This window comes from Coturnix japonica, chromosome 23 (assembly GCF_054131305.1).
Source record: "Coturnix japonica strain WE chromosome 23, WE-NBRP24, whole genome shotgun sequence".
NCBI classification, from domain to species: Eukaryota; Metazoa; Chordata; class Aves; order Galliformes; family Phasianidae; genus Coturnix; species Coturnix japonica.
In genome coordinates this window covers 7694865-7710666 of record NC_140685.1, presented here as the reverse complement: position 1 = coordinate 7710666, position 15802 = coordinate 7694865, and the positions used below count along the sequence as shown (strand labels likewise).

At 42.4% G+C, this 15802-nt stretch overlaps 1 protein-coding gene across 2 annotated transcripts in view; it reads right to left on the bottom strand.

Annotated features, from left to right (window-relative positions):
* Positions 1 to 192: 192 nt before the first annotated feature.
* Positions 193 to 15802, bottom strand: part of PRKCA (protein kinase C alpha) — a 103815-nt gene continuing 88205 nt past the window's right edge. For both annotated transcript variants that reach the window (XM_015879946.3, XM_015879947.3), the window contains 4 exons: positions 12516 to 12596; positions 11028 to 11135; positions 8937 to 9077; positions 193 to 5426 (listed from right to left, as the gene is read on the bottom strand). In XM_015879946.3, the coding sequence (XP_015735432.1) occupies positions 5262 to 5426; positions 8937 to 9077; positions 11028 to 11135; positions 12516 to 12596 (495 nt within the window). In that variant the 3' untranslated portion in view covers positions 193 to 5261. The remainder of the gene's footprint in view (positions 5427 to 8936; positions 9078 to 11027; positions 11136 to 12515; positions 12597 to 15802) is intronic.

Genomic DNA, 15802 nt, shown 5'->3' with positions numbered 1-15802 from the left:
GGCTGTCCGTACACACACCCCTTTCCCCCCAGTTAAGCCTCTTGTTCTCCTGGTTTATTAACAGGGCTCAGGTTGCTCCAGTAGGATCCCACTCTGGATCCCATCAAGGCCCATTGCTGATGGCAGCACGGAGCATCCACACAGCACATTTGGAAATGAATTCCCATCAAAGCAGAGCAAACTCTTGCAACATAATGACCAATATTTTTATTTGCACACACTTGCCTTGAAACTACAATTGATACTGAACAAAAGTGTTTCATGCAAAGACTGAAGATTTTGAGGAATAAGGGAAAAAAAAATATTAATAGATGCTGTAATTTATACACCAGTTCTGCCTATCACACTTCCAATGTGGTGGCTCTGATTTTTAGGAAGGTCGGTGGTATCTCCCAGTCTCCTGGGAGCATCTTGCAGAGAAATAAATTATGAGAGAATAAACAATGTTCTCCTCTTTATAAATACAAACTTCAGGTATTAAAATAACATCCAAAACTGTGACTGAGCTCAAGGTAGGATGACTCCTTGTTTAAATAAAGGGCAGCGTTGAATCAACACACGATCATTTCAGACGTTTCAGGTGTGTTCTGCATCGTTGTGCAAAACCAAACATGAGTTGGGATCACCCCAAATGTGTTCCAAAGAGATGGCACACTTCAGTTTGTTGGAACTGTTTTTCTTACATTCATTTTAATAGCGCATGAGGGAGCTGATGAAGGGCTCTGGGCAATAAGCAGGGATCGGGTTTGTGTTATCGCTGCAAGAATGTTTGTTCCTGCCCCAGGTCAGCAAGGCAGCCATGTGTGAGGGCTGAGGCTGGGCAGGGTGGGAGCTGTGGGGCTGCAGGGAGCGCTGCTGGGGCTGGGAGCAGGCTGGGATCCAGTGAAGCTGCAGGGCACTGGTTGGGCTCCAGGCACTGTGGGCTTCCCCTGCTGCCTTGCTCCAAGACAGCATCACTCTGAGCCCTGGAAAGACCAAACCACCACATCACTGCCACCAGCAGCTTTGCTTCCCTGTGACTGGGAGGAATACAGCTGTACCACTTCCAATAATCAACAGGAAAAGGTTTATAAAACACAGAGACCTCATTTCCCTCACTGTTAAGATGTTCCTGCCACCTACACCTCTGGCTTTTAAATTTGGATTGTGGTGTCACGCAGAAGCAATAGAAAAGCCTGAGGATATACGACACAGGAATACACTGAAATCTCCCTGGAATAAAACTGCCTCGGATGGAGCAGCTGCGTACCAAATATCACTCCTCCTTCAGCAGGAGTCAGTACAAACATTACTAGAAAAAAGCTGTGCTAACAGTATTTACCCATAGGGAATCATATCCTACAATGGTCAGTTCTGCTAAGCCCTCCATTGGCACGGAATAATCACACTGCACATAGAAATCTCAGTGTGCATCTCCTCCTTGACCCCTCAGCAAAGGCTGCACTCCTCAATCTGGATGAAACGTATCACATCTGTTTGTGTTCTTCAAATGGTTTCAGCAGAATTACTAAAGTCATACAAAAAAGGTAGAAAAACCCCATGGTATAACCAGCAATACCACGTGAGTCAAATACGCTGATACAAGAGTAAAAATCATTGTACTTACACAACTCTTTCCAGGTTAAAAGTGCATTAGAAACATGAACTGAGAAGTCCTCGCACCCCTGCAGGGCAGCATTATCACCCCCATTTGACAGAGGAGGTAATTGAGGCAGGGACAGTGGGAGCCTGGGGGCTCAGCTTCTCTGTTGTGATTCTCTGGGGAGCAAAAGGGCTTTAGTGTGCAATGGTTCCTTGTTGTACAGCTGCTGATCACCAATTGCTGCTGGCATGGTCACTGGTTGATATAAAGTGGTGTTTATGGAGTCAATTCTTATTCAACTCTTCCATTCAACTCCTTTGGATTCAACTCTTACTCAACTCTTCCACTCAACTACTACATCTAAGCATGTGGAGCTGTAGCTCAGCTGCTCTTGTACTACATTGAAGCTCAGGGCCTGCCTACACACAGCACACGCACCCTGTAGCTGCAAAGAGATGGAACCTAAATGCACAATAATGCTAATGATGACTCAAAGTCAACAAGAACTCAAAGTCACATTAAATGTTTTCAACACATCCTTCATGGGAATGTCCTCGCTCCATTAGAAGGGAAAGAGTGGAGTGCTTTTGCTATTGAATATAAAAGCAGCCCTAATGCCTCGACTGACAAAAGCTCTCTAGGAAGCCACATTTGTGAGAAGCATTTTATAAATAACACCTGCATTAAAAGAGCATGGGAAAGTACTTGCTGGATATTTGATGTTTTATGAGGAGTAGCCACAAAGTGAGATGCTCCGCTCAGAGGCTGGACCAGCTCTTTACTGCCAGTGAGAGCACCATGTCACTGCTCTGCCAGCAGCAACTGCTTCTAGATGGGACATTCCAGCACAGCTCCTCAGGAAGAGCAACAGAATCATTCAGGAACATCTCTTGGTTTTCTCTCCTGCTTCTCTATGGCCTGTGGAGCTGCACAATGTGCTGCTTTTCTTGCTCCACAAACCACACTCGCTCTATCTCCCCATAGTTTCCTTTTCATAAAACGGCAGAATCACTTGAGTTGGAAGGGACCTTTAAAGCACATCTAGCCCTCTTTTCAGAAGCCCCCCTTTCACATTCCTATAATACCTGCTGCCTGCTCCCAGCACACAGCACACACTGAGAGCTCCCTTATTTCCTCAACATCTGACCTCCACAATCTTCTCAATCTATGATCTTCTACAGCATGACATCCAGATATCCCCAAACTATGGCAGGCTAGTAATAATCAGAAAGACAGAAATAGTCGTGAATGCTGCACTAGTCCACATGCTTTATGGCAAACAACATACCATAATCTTCAAGTATATAACACACAAAGAGGAAAATGAATGCCCAGACTTGGCTGATAACATATTTGACACTGGATAGTTGAAAAACCGTACTCCTAAAATATATTAAAATGTTTGAGTTCTGTTTATTTAGGCAACAATCTGGGGAGCTGTTCGTTGGGGGATGCCATGTGTCAGCACTGGGTCCATCCACCACGGGCTGAGCCCTCCCTGGGGATGCTCCAACCTTAGGGCTGTGACCACGAAGGGAGCAGAGCTGCTCATACAACTGGAGTGATGCAAATCCCAGGCGGCAAAGGACGGCTTTGGAAGGCAAACGTGGTGCAGGAGCACTGCACAGCTGCTTCTGTTCACATCCAACTCACAAACTGTCCCATGTGCCACAGGGTCACTCCTGCACATGATCGCCATCCAATCTGCAGGACTGGATATTTCTAGCAGAATCTTTGGCACAGGCTCAATGTTTTATTGTAATAAAAGATGATTAGAAAGTAGATTCCTCCCTCCCTCCCATCCCCACCCTCCGGTTACATATTCTAGTATAAATGTAAGTCATTTATGCCAAATATCTGACTTTTGAATATGTTTACATGCTGGAAAAACCTTATTCAGTCTGCATGCAGCAACAGAGACATCATGCTTCTGGCATCGTCATGCACATCCGACAGACAAAGAGTGCCTATGGCTGCTACCATTAACAAGGCAGAAGGGAAGAAAAGGAAAACACACCGCCTACTATTTTACATGCTGTAACAAAACCAAAGTAAGCACAAAAATATTTACTGATATTTGAATTAAGATCTTCTGGTAAGTTGTTAAGAGGAAATATCAAAATTTGTATCTAAGTGAGACAGGAGAGGAGAAGATTGCATTAATTACAGTGTACATCATTGCAAATAGAATCTATTTCCTTCCCTGTAAGTAATCAGCAGACATGAAATGAAAGCCTAATTGAAACTTGTATAAAACCTGCAGGTTATTGTTTAAAAGTAGATCTACAGTTAAAAAAACAACAGATGATACCCTAAGTCATTAACAATATCCAAAAACTAGAAAAAAAAAACAACCCAAAACAACAGCAAGAAAACATTTAGCTAAACCTAAATGATGTTGTTCAGAACAAGCACTTCCACAAATAAAGCACAATTTGTTTTATAAAACTTTTGTAATACTCTGTATGCTTGATATGATCATGTCAATATAGAACTGCTTATTATTAACTCTTATTATTAAGAGTTATTACTAAACATGCAAAATTCATTGCATGAAGCATATGTAAAATGTATTAAATTCCACTCTATCAATAAAACGAGCCTTAGGTGCTTCTTTCGGGCTTGATTATTGTACAGCCCCATGTTTTCTGAGTTAAAATTGATGACTGTAGAACCAGATCTCAATTCATTTTCATGAGTTTTCTGGACAAATCAGGAAGTCACCTGGGACTGTGTTTTTGTTAATTTAGCATACACAATACTTCCTTCCATTTACTGCCTTGTACTGCAGACTACAAACACACACACATAAATAAGATGTAAGGGATTACAGTTCTGTTTTACATTCTAGGTTCACAAATTTCATAGTAAAATGGTGGTGTCAGTAGAACCAGTCAACAGTGAGCTTGAGGAGTGGTGTAAATGAAATCAACTGAACAAACTATGGCACCCTGGATCACAGAATAATCTCACGGAGATTAAAATTCACAAAAATATTATTATTACTATTATTATTATTAAAGACAAAACTTCACCCTCGAGTTTATCACATGCTACTTAGCAAAGATCTAGAGATCTGGCCACTGCCGGAGAGTGTTTAAATTTGGTGTCGCTTACCGCATTGGTTCACAAAGCTTAGGGCTCTAATAGGATTTCATCCGCCCCCCCCCTCCCACGTCCAACTCATATTTATTTGTCAGGTTTTGGTAACAAGTGCTTTCCACCACGTTCTGCAATGCCTCTCCTCCCCGGTGCTCTCCAGTCCCGTGCGCTGCTCTCCCCATGGCGCCCATAGGAGCGGGGAGCACTGGTCCCCTGCAAGGACTGAGTACTGGAGGTGCTTCTCAGGTCAGGTCTTGGATTATTTATAACAGCAGCGGAGTGAAAAACGGAGCAAAAGGACTAAAGGGAGCTATAAAACTATAGAATGTACCAAAAACAGGGAACTTCAGACGAGTCAGTGGCGAATTCTAATAGGAGAAGTGGGCACCATACGCTAAATTATCTCCCATTAAGACGTTTCGGTTGCAAAGCCAAAATCCTCACTAAGTGGCCTTTCCCCCATCTTACACTTTCTAACCCTACAATTTTCAGGCCCAAATGGAATCAAGGCAAAAACCTAAAAATTTTAGGGTTAAGAACCATTCCCCACTGCGGGATTTGTTCCTGTTCTGCTGTTTCATGCTACATTTTCTACTAGGGGATGTACAAACTGGGGGTTGACATAGGAGAACCCTTCAAAATCGGATTGATCTATGTTAGCAATGACCAGCTGGTCCGGCGGGGTTAACACCGGCTGTCCTCGTGTGAAGAATTTATCGAAGTTTTCAGCACCTTTGCCACACTGCAAGAAAACAAAAGGAGAGAGAAAAAAAGGATTGAAAAGATCAGCAATACATCAGCAGTTCTGGCCGTCTGCAGATTTCTCAGGACCAATGCAAGTCTTACAAGTAATTAAGATAACATTTTCTTTTCAGATATTTTAACCAGAACAATCCCAAGCAAATAGAGAAGCTCTAATTGATGAGTTGTTGTGAAAAAGCACAATGAGATGGCAAGTTAAAGAGGCTTAAATATAGAGACTGGTTTTACTAAAGGAAATACGGATGTAACATTTGAGAAATTATGTACAGATTTGCATACTCATATAGATCCATTTGCATGCACGCAAGTGTGTTTGGGTATAATCATTATTACAAAAATGATACCACGTTATAATGCAGCTGTCTATTATTAGATCAGGAACATGATTGCTTCCAGAACGTATTTATTCCAAATCACACTTCAGTCCCACTCAGTGAAGCAGAAATGAAACGAAGCCCTGCAGAGTGCTGAAACCTTGGGCAGCCTCACAGGGAACAATGTGGGAGCTGTAAGAACAACCAGAGAGCCCTCGAAGCGTGGAGGAAGACACGGAGACAAACCTGGCTCTCTTCAGATAAGAGCAAGCGCAGAAAAGGAAGTGAACTGCTTAGCAGCACCTGAAGAACACTGTAGAGTGGATTAAAAGGTAGGAACTGGGACCCAACCGCCCTCACCAGTGCTCCCATCACAAGACAGTCCATGTGATTCCATATGCCTCGGTGCTGGATGCACAGGAACAGCAAGTATTTGATCCTTGCCTTCTAAATTTCCCCCTGATTTAGCCCACAGAGGCAGTAATGAAAATCAGCTCCATAAAATGAAATGGAAGACATTCTTTCCAAACATCTGCAGGAGCTAACAGACCAAACTAGCAGCAAACTGTTGCCTGCACAGGAATGGAAGTGGGGCAGGGAGTGCATCCTGGGAACAGGCCCACGTTGCAAAATGTGCTATAACAGGTTTCTCTCTTTTTCTGTCTAAGAGAAGAGACCTGTGAAGTGCAACTGAGAAGTGTGGTTATATATAACTCTGCACTGAGAGCTCCTCATTCAGAAGAGAAAACAAAAGGAATCAGGTTTGCTGAAGGGGGAGTTTGGAGTGATGTGGAAACAGCTGGAAGGCAGGAGAGGAAGATTAGCAGCAAGTGGAAAAGGGAGAAGTTGGAAGCAGAACAAAATGAGTTTGGGTGCAAGAAAGACTGCTCATCTAGGGATAGACGGACAGCAATTCTGCACAGAGGTCCAAGGGCAACTCATAAATCTGTTTATTTCAAATCCAGCCACTATAAGAGCTTCTCAAACAGTGGAAGTGTGATACATGCAGTGAACACTTCTTCCTGTTATCCCTGACCCTTTCCTCTCTACCCTGAAGCAGAGCTGCACTATCATTTATTTCTGTGTCTGAATATATCTACATTGGGATTTGGAGGATTACAATGCATTACACCATTATTTTCTGACTTTTAGGGTAACTTCGAAAGGACAGAAGATGACTTGTACAGTATGCCAATATTAAAAATTGATTTTTCCGAACTAACTCAACATGAATATAGGTGCACATTTATAGGAGGAACAAACTGGAGGGGGGCCATAAAGGGAATTCAAGGGCAAGACATGTGGCTCATAACCTATCTTGAAAACAGCTCAGTTAGTTTCCTAATTGCTTACAACACACCTGGCACACAGACTTGGATACGACAGTCAGTCTGAGCTACAGAGAACTTCTGCTGCCCCAGGCACAAGTTGTTTTATATCTCAGATGAGAAGTGCATGCTGAGGTACTGGACCAGTGCTCTGACAGACGGGCATTTGTTCAACCTTGTAAGAGTGAAAGCAGAGAAATGGCTGAACAGGTTAAAGGCCAACAGCAGATTGCTTCTCTATTGAATATCCTGGCCAGTACCTTTTGGTCCAGAAAGCAGACAAGAGCTGATCTCTGACAAGGGGAAAACTGCATCATTTGAATGAAAATGGATGCCCCTTCAAATTAACAGTAATATTCTTTTTAAAGGCAGTGCATCCAATTCAGGGCAGGGATGTTTTCACAGGGAAGACTTTTTTTTTTGCTTTATAGATGTCTTATGGAGATGTCTGAAGCTTCTACAAAATTATGCTCAATCTATTTTCCCTTTTTCCCCATAAATGGAATTCAAACCAGCTGTGTCTTGAAACCAAAGTCTGTGATTGAGAATAAGAGACCACCAGAACTCTTACAAACATGAGAAAATATCTTTCCTGCCAAGCAATGACCCTACACCTAAGGACTGTAAATTGTCAGTCTGGAAAGGAACATGTTATTTAAACCAACCAACTGCTGACCCAAAATCTGCAGCTCCATGTTGGAGTGAGAACTGTGCCTGTCTGCAAAAACAGCAGGATTGCTCCTGCAGCAAAGTGCTTCCTAGAGAAGGTTTTATGAAAACAAAAGAAAGCCAACAAATACGTCCACATCTTAAAACAAATTAAGGTTTGTGTGTTTTGAATTGATACAAATCAAATCAGCAATCACAATAAACGAGTTATACATAAGGTATGTAAATACTAGACTTGGATTTTAAATGATTTTTGTCTGGGAAAATGATGCTCTGTGTGAATGCTTGCCTGAATCTCCTTGGTATCTTTCAATAGCTGCCTGTATAAACAAAACGGGTCATGATAACCACAGAGAAAGATAACAGCTGCTCTGAACAGGAGCCAGGATCTGCCACGAAGTGTGCTCTGATGGAACCACACCATATTTCAGGATTTAGTATCTTCATGCTGACGAGCACTCAGTTCCCAAGATATTAAAGCTTACAGTTGTGAAGGTAGATTTGCTTTATGGTCAGCTTTTGACTTAAAAAGCACATAATGAAAACCTTACATAGAATGTTTGTAAGGAAGTGAAGCTCCCCCTCTGACAGACAGTTCTGCATCAGCAGTGCCATGCATGGCTTTTTGCTTATTTATACTTTTCCTTCCATGCAAAATGCACATCATATGGAAAGGGTGATTTCCCCTAGCACAAAACACTTCTTGGCATGCAACTCTCCTCCTGATGAGGGGAAGAATGCATTTGTATGCAGTAAGAGAGGAATGTACTCAGCCTCTGTTCATTAGTTTGTGGTGGCCCATTTGTATGTCTGCAATGACAAATAGATCAGAGCACAGGCCGATGATCCTATACCTGCCGTGCTACAGACCGCTGAGTATCTCAGTGGAAGTGAAAACAGTCTCAGAAAGCAAAGATTCAATGGCAAGATGTAACAGTTTACAGCTGTTCCTGAAGGAACTGCATTCTGGTGTGCAAGTAATTTTCCTATCAATAAAGCACAGCATGTGTTGAAAGAATTTTTGTTTCAGCCAATGCAATTCTTCAAATTCTATTATACGAACAGTTCTTGCACTCTCATTTCAGGAGTGTCCCAGATGTGCAGCATCATTAGGCAGTATGAATCCCAGCCCAGGAGTGCAGACACATACTGGGTGGACGCAGCCATCACCCCACTCACCACTTTGGGCTTGAAAGGTGGCTGGATCTCTCTGTTTTCCAGTTTCTCCCAGTCAATTCTCCTGAAGAAAGCGTGTTCCCTGATGTCTCTTTCACCTTCGAGGCCGCAGCCAAGGCGCTTTGCGGGATGTTTAGTCATCAGCTGCCGAGCAAGAAAACACCAAATGATTACACTGAGCACTACAATTGGACGTGAGGCAGACTTTCCCCAGACTGCAATGTTCCCGAAGATGGAAGTTGCTAATAAAATTGCTGTGGATAACTAAAATTCATTTTTTGAGAATAGGTTCTGTTTGGTCACAGGAGACAGCAGCTTGTGGCCAAAGGCAGCGCTGTGTGGGCCTCACCGCACCGCTTGCTCCCCAGTTCCATCTTTTCTTTTCAGTTCAGTCTTATAAATCTCCAGAACAGCTTCTGCCCTACCTCAGCAATCAATTAAATGCAATAAATCCCAGTTTGCTGGAGCTGCAGGAAGCACAGCCCTCCCTTTATTTCTCTAGGCCTGCTGAAGATGTCTCATTACGGAGCCTGCAGCTCCTTGGCACCCAGCTGACAGCATCTCATCCGTGCTTCCTCCCGTGCATCCTTAATGACATCTTGGTCAACACTACACCCAGTTGTACAGATCAAGAAGACTTGAGAAAAAAAAGCCAATACCAGCACTGCATGCTTGGAAACACTAATGTACTTTCTAATTAAAAAGCTCATAAAAAATCTTGTTTGTCAATTAGGCATCGAGCAACGCGGCCTTCAGCTCTCAGCTCCAGTATTGCAGGGACTTTTTAAAGCTCTTCTACAATTAGATGCGATTGATACACTGCTAGCAGCAATACCACAACACATCTTTTTAAAATCTCAGCTGCACCACTTTACTCTCCTTCCAAATGTTCACTTGATCATATTCCAATTCCAAACCTAAAATAACAAGAGATGTGAAGCAAATTTCAGGAAGCCAGTGAAGCTTGGGGCTGGGATGGATCACATTATTCTTCATGCTTAAGAGCAACTTTGCCTCTTTTTTAAAGCTTTTTGAACCCCCTTGTTTTAACAGTAGGAGAAATAGGAAAACTGAGAATCTGGCAGTCATAATTCTGTCCCAAAGTTACTATGACCACCAAACCCAACACACTCAGAACCCATTAATAGCTGTCAAGCAGAGACATCACAGTGGGCAGCACTGCTGTGCCTGGCTGTGTGGTCCTTCTAGCTTTCTGAACACTAAAATTACAGTGATTCTTCCTTTTACTCCATTGTTCTAAACAGCTTTACTTTTTCTTGATGATTTTTCCTTACAGGATTAATATCGAAGTTGTGTGCAATACTTCCTACATGCTTGCAAAGGAGAGTAAAAAAGGCATTACCAAATCAACTGACATGATGCGAAGTGATGTAAGACATCAAAGTAAGGCTTTATAGAGGATGGTGTGGAGAAGCTGTGTAATGATGGCACTCTGGGGAACTGCATGGAGTCAAAGAGAAAGTCAACCAAACTCTTTTTTTCTGAGCCAATCCCTTCAGATCAAATCTATTATTTTCCATGAAAAAAAATAGATTGACTCCCAATCTGAGATAAATTTTTGCCCATGCAGACTGCAACTGGGTCAAGATCTCCCCACAGTTCCCTTGCTTTTATGCTACAGAATTCAACGTAGGCTCATCTTTATTCACACTGAAAAATGATTCTTATAAACTCTTCTGTTCTGCTGCTGTGATTAGGGCTGAGGACCACAGCATGTTCCCTGCAGTATCCATCTGAACTGGGAAACCTCCCCACCTTGCCAAACTGGGCTGGCACTGTCAAGGGCTGAGGCAAGGTGGGTGGAGATGTTTCACACCATCCTCCTGTTTGGAATTCCTGCTTTTGATTTGGCAGCTACTGCCTCTGACATTTGTTCTTACCATAAAATAAGCAGACACAGCAGGAGGAGCTGAATTCTTATCAGTGACACCAAGCGACAAGCACTTTATGACAATATAACTTAACACAGCCTGACAGAAGTTACGCCTAAAATACTAAGTGCCGTATCAAAGCCAAAGTTATTCACAAGGATTGCCAAAAAGAAACTTAATGTTAAAGAAATGTCTATCTCACCCCCTTGCAGATGGAGACAGCTTCTTTGGACAGTGATTTTGGATAGGAAACGTTATGTTCCATTATGGACTGGAAAAGTTCATCTTCATCTTCTCCATCAAATGGAGGCTGTTAAAAAATAAATTGCTGTTAATTCTCCACTTTTTGTGAGGTGCTATAGCAATACTGCTGCCATAGTGGCTCAAATGAAAGATGCATCCATGCTGCCTCCAGACAATCACAGATGCCCAAGGACATCAGTGGAAGCAATGGTTCCTGCTCAGAAGTACACAACAAACATCCAGGCATCTGCAACCTGGGGATGTGCTGATCCAGAAACTTAGTGTTCAGCAGTCTCAGACAGAAATTGATGAGAAGAATTCATTTCTGCCCCCAGCATGGCAGAAAATTAATGAAGGGTTTGCTGGATTGCCTTCAGTGATTTAATCTTTGTGATAATCTTTCATTAGCTTTTAAAGCTACTGTAGGCTGGACAGCCAGAAGTACTTCAAATGGTAAAGTCTGAAGACTGTAACTTTCAGTTACCTTCTTTTTAAGGTATATTCACTCCTCAATTAATTCTAGCTAAATCCCAGTTTGTTTTATGAGATGTGGCTGTAGACTCTGCTCCTGTGAAGGTGGAGCTGTATCACCAAACAGGGCTGCATTTTAATTTCAAATACAGGTGAAGAGGGAAGTGCCCCTGCCTTAGTCCCCAGGGTATGGACACTGTTAAGACTCAGCTAGCAGTAAATCTCATTTTCTCAGCTGCCTAATGTTAGCACTGTACACTGTAAATGTTAACAACTGCCACTGCAACCCTTTAAAAACTTTTAAAATGTCAAAAGGGATTTAGTAGAGAAACTATTAAACCCATTTGTTAAAATCATATGTTTTAAGAAATGCATACCTCTAGCTAACGCTCACTGAAAGCTGCTTGCACAAATCTTATCCAACTCAAGACCAATAGAGCTCCCGAAGTTGGTAGTTATATGCAATTTACTGTAGAACAGCATTGCTTTTCTACTTCAGTGACTCAGAGAGCAGCATCTCATTAACTGTGCAGAATAAGGGGTCTGTAACTAAGCTTATTTAGAGCAAGGAGACCCACACTTTACCCTTAGGACATGGAATACAAAAACTGTATTCTTGTGACTTAAGTGCAATGCAGAGCATAGACACAATCTCCCTGTGGTTTCAAACTACTAAGTGGTGTTTCTTCCATTTGACATGCATTTTCCTACTAAAGTGTCTCTCTCCCATTCAATTTTGAACATGGCTATTTATAACACCATTACAGTACAAAGAAACCATATTCAAAGGCAGTGCTTTATTATGGGGGTGAAATACAAAGAGCTTAAAGCCTACATTCTCAGTGAGTTGGAAACAGTTAAGAGTACACAGAGATAATAGTAGCATGAAAGACCCAACGCTTGCCCCCTAAGGGTCTGGCCCTTCAGCAAGTTTTGAAAGTGAGCAGCATTGGAGCCATGAAGAGGTAACCCTTACCTGGCCAGCTAACATCTCATAGAGCAGCACTCCATATGCCCACCAATCCACGGACTTCCCATAGGGTTGGTAAGCAATGATCTGTAAAATCATGAAAAAACAAATCAAGTTTTTACACTCCAAAAGAAATAAAAGTTCAAGAGAGAAACCTCAAAAAGCTCAGTTGTTATTCCAGGCTGCATGACCAAAATGCTCATGGTATGAAAGCAGGTACCAGTCACACCAAAACAACAGGAGCCTCTGCTGCTCAGCTTAATGAAAACACCAAGTGTTTTGTGCCTTTACACACAGAAAATCATAAAACATTTCATCCTCAGCCCCTTTCCCACAACCTCTCATCTTATGGAACAGCAAGGTGTGTTGGACTGTTTCTGAAAGTCATTCGATTGATAGGGCAAAACATTCTGTAAGAGGTTTTGATAGGGACAGCTTATCTAAATTTGCGAATGAGATAAAGATAGATCCGTAGCCCTGAGAAGAGAAATCCCTCTAGACAGCCAAGCTCTCATCCTGGTCATTGCTCTGTCCAGCCAGTCACGATCTGCTTCTTCTAACGTCAAGGAGTGTGATGGGAGCGCTGACTAGAGGCATTATTTTTATAAAGCTAACACAATGACAGAAAATGAAAGATATAACAAAGCATGTACCTAATGGTGTTGTTTATTTAACCAGCAAGAAGCAAGTCAAGATTAGGGTTGCTCTCTAAATAGCATTCTCATCAGCAAATGCAATCTGCCCCAATTAAATTTGCCTTTGTGAGAGAATATCATGCAGAATCATCAGGAGAGACAGAACTGACATGAATAAAACCTCCTACAGTTAACCTAGCATATGGTCAGCATCATGAGAGCACCAGAATTTCTGTCCTATGTCATCAGCTGAAATATTTATTTGATGCTACATGTCGGCATCAACAGAAGCTCATGACGAGCGGAGCAGTGGCCCTGCCGAGCTGGCATCCATCTCTCATGCAGAACTGGTTGCGTGATGAGAGTGGGATGCTGAGCAAGAGACACAGACACTGAGTTCAACTGGGATTGGAAATGTACCACGTCACAGAAGTTCCCTGGAGGCATTTGAAGCCAGGCTGGATGTGGCTCTGGGCAGCCTGGTCTGGTGGTTGGTGACCCTGCACACAGCAGGGGGTTGAAACAAGATGAGCACTGTGGTCCTTTTCAACTCAGGCCATTCTGTGATTCTATGAAGTTCCACTGCAAATGCAATAGAACAGCTTTTTCACTGCATCTACTGCAAGGTAGGAAGAGGTAGCATTTAACTGTCAATGTCTGTTGATGTACATAACACTGTAAGGTGTTTTCCTTTAATCCTAATTAAATATACCCATTTGAATCACCTGTTGAATGCTGGTAAGGATGTGATGCAAGTGAAACACAGGAAAGCAATCTGCCATGTTCACTGCCAACCTGTGTGTCATGCATGGAAACCAACAGTTATACACACACACAACATTGGCAGTTAGTCCAAGCATTAATTGGAAAACGTAAAGAAGAGGAAAGAATGCTCATTTAGAGGAAGGGATTGCACGTGGGAGGAAGCAGATGAGTTTTCAATATACAGTCCAACATGCACCGGTACCAAGTCAGCAAGTTCTACATGTTGTGTTATCAGCAGCTCCTTCCAGCTGCACCCAGAGCCAGTGCTGTCTGCTACCAACAAAATCCTATCTGCATGTACGAATTTGGGGATCTTTTAGGATAAATAGGGATATATAAACAAAGAGGGACATATCACTATTAACAATGCTCTTCTGTCTCAGTGCAGTGTGCAGAGCAGACCCAGAGAACAGTGAGGGCCATTATGGGACTACAAGTGAAGACCCACACCCTTCTCCTGCTACAGTCTCTGCTTTCTACAGGCCTAGAAGGAACAGAACATTGATAGAATCCTTCCCCTTCTTTTCCATCACTGATTTATATGACTGCCTTTTGGCATTTCAGACCTCCCATTTTTTCCTACCTACAATCGTGTTTGAAGGTTTTGCCTTTTCAGGTTCTGTGGATTTGAGAGCTCAGGAAGAATTTCTCTCATCAAGCCAAACTGGCATAGGAATGTTCACGGTGTTTTTCCTGTCTTTCTTCTTTTGTTTTGCCTCCAAGGAAGGCACAGTGAAGAGCAGGACACAGAGATTAATACCAGCAATCTGTAGGAATGTTTAGATCACTGCAGCTTGCAGCTGGTAGCCAAATGGGATGAAATGATTATACCCCAGAGGCAAGAGAGAGAACCTTCTGTGAACATCTCTTATGGTCTACTGGAAAAGTTAAACCACAGTTATTAAGAGAAATAAATATAACTAGCACAAAAAAACTTTCCAAACCTATGTAATTCCTATTACCCTCCCTCGATCCTTGAAAATGTGTGGTTAGAACTTAAGGTTTGAGGTTATTAAATGGAAGAGAACAGGAGAGGATTTTTTAAATTTCAATTCTTCTGCAATTCCAAACCAGTGCTGCAGCTGCTGCAGGGATGCTCGTGGTGGGTTCAGCCCTGTGCTGCAGGCAGTGGTGGTGCTGCCAGAATCCCTTCCCACTAATCTCTTGACATCCATCTCCTTCTGTCTCTCCTGATTTGCCAAGGGAATATAAAGTATTAATCGATTTCAAGGCTGTTATGCTGCCTTGACCATACATATTTATATGTTTAAGTTCAGCATGTCAATAAATACTCTGTGCTAGATAACCACTGCATGCCCAACAGATGTGGTCAAACCTTGGATTCAATAACTCTAACCTCTTCTCTCTGCACCAAAGCTTGCAGGTCCACTTTTCTAAATGCAATACAAGCATTGCCCTGAGCTTCTGCAAAGCCACTGAGATGTCCCTGTGTCACCCCTGCAGGTCTCTGCACCCCAGCCATGGTATTATTCCCTAATGTTGACCAAAGGAGTCAATTCTCTATTTTTGATTGCCACACACTCATTTCAGATGGTTTATTTAGATTTAGCTCATCTGTCTCCATGCAACAGGGAACAGCAGCATGCACATGTACACTCATAATGATCCATCGTGGGTTTTAGCCTATGGGTATGTGCTGAAATTCTCCTGCAAACTAAATGTGAACCTTACTCTGAAGTTTGTCATAGACCTACTTAGCAACATAACGTCTTCAGAAACCAATGAAAATCATCCAACTAACAAAAATATAAAATCTGTGTGTAAGATAATAGGAAGATTAATTTCCTTCAACTTTTGGTAAAAGGTTTATTGCTGTACAGGACATTTCCCAGTAAATCAAATAACCTACATTGACCTGTACTGAGCATTTTG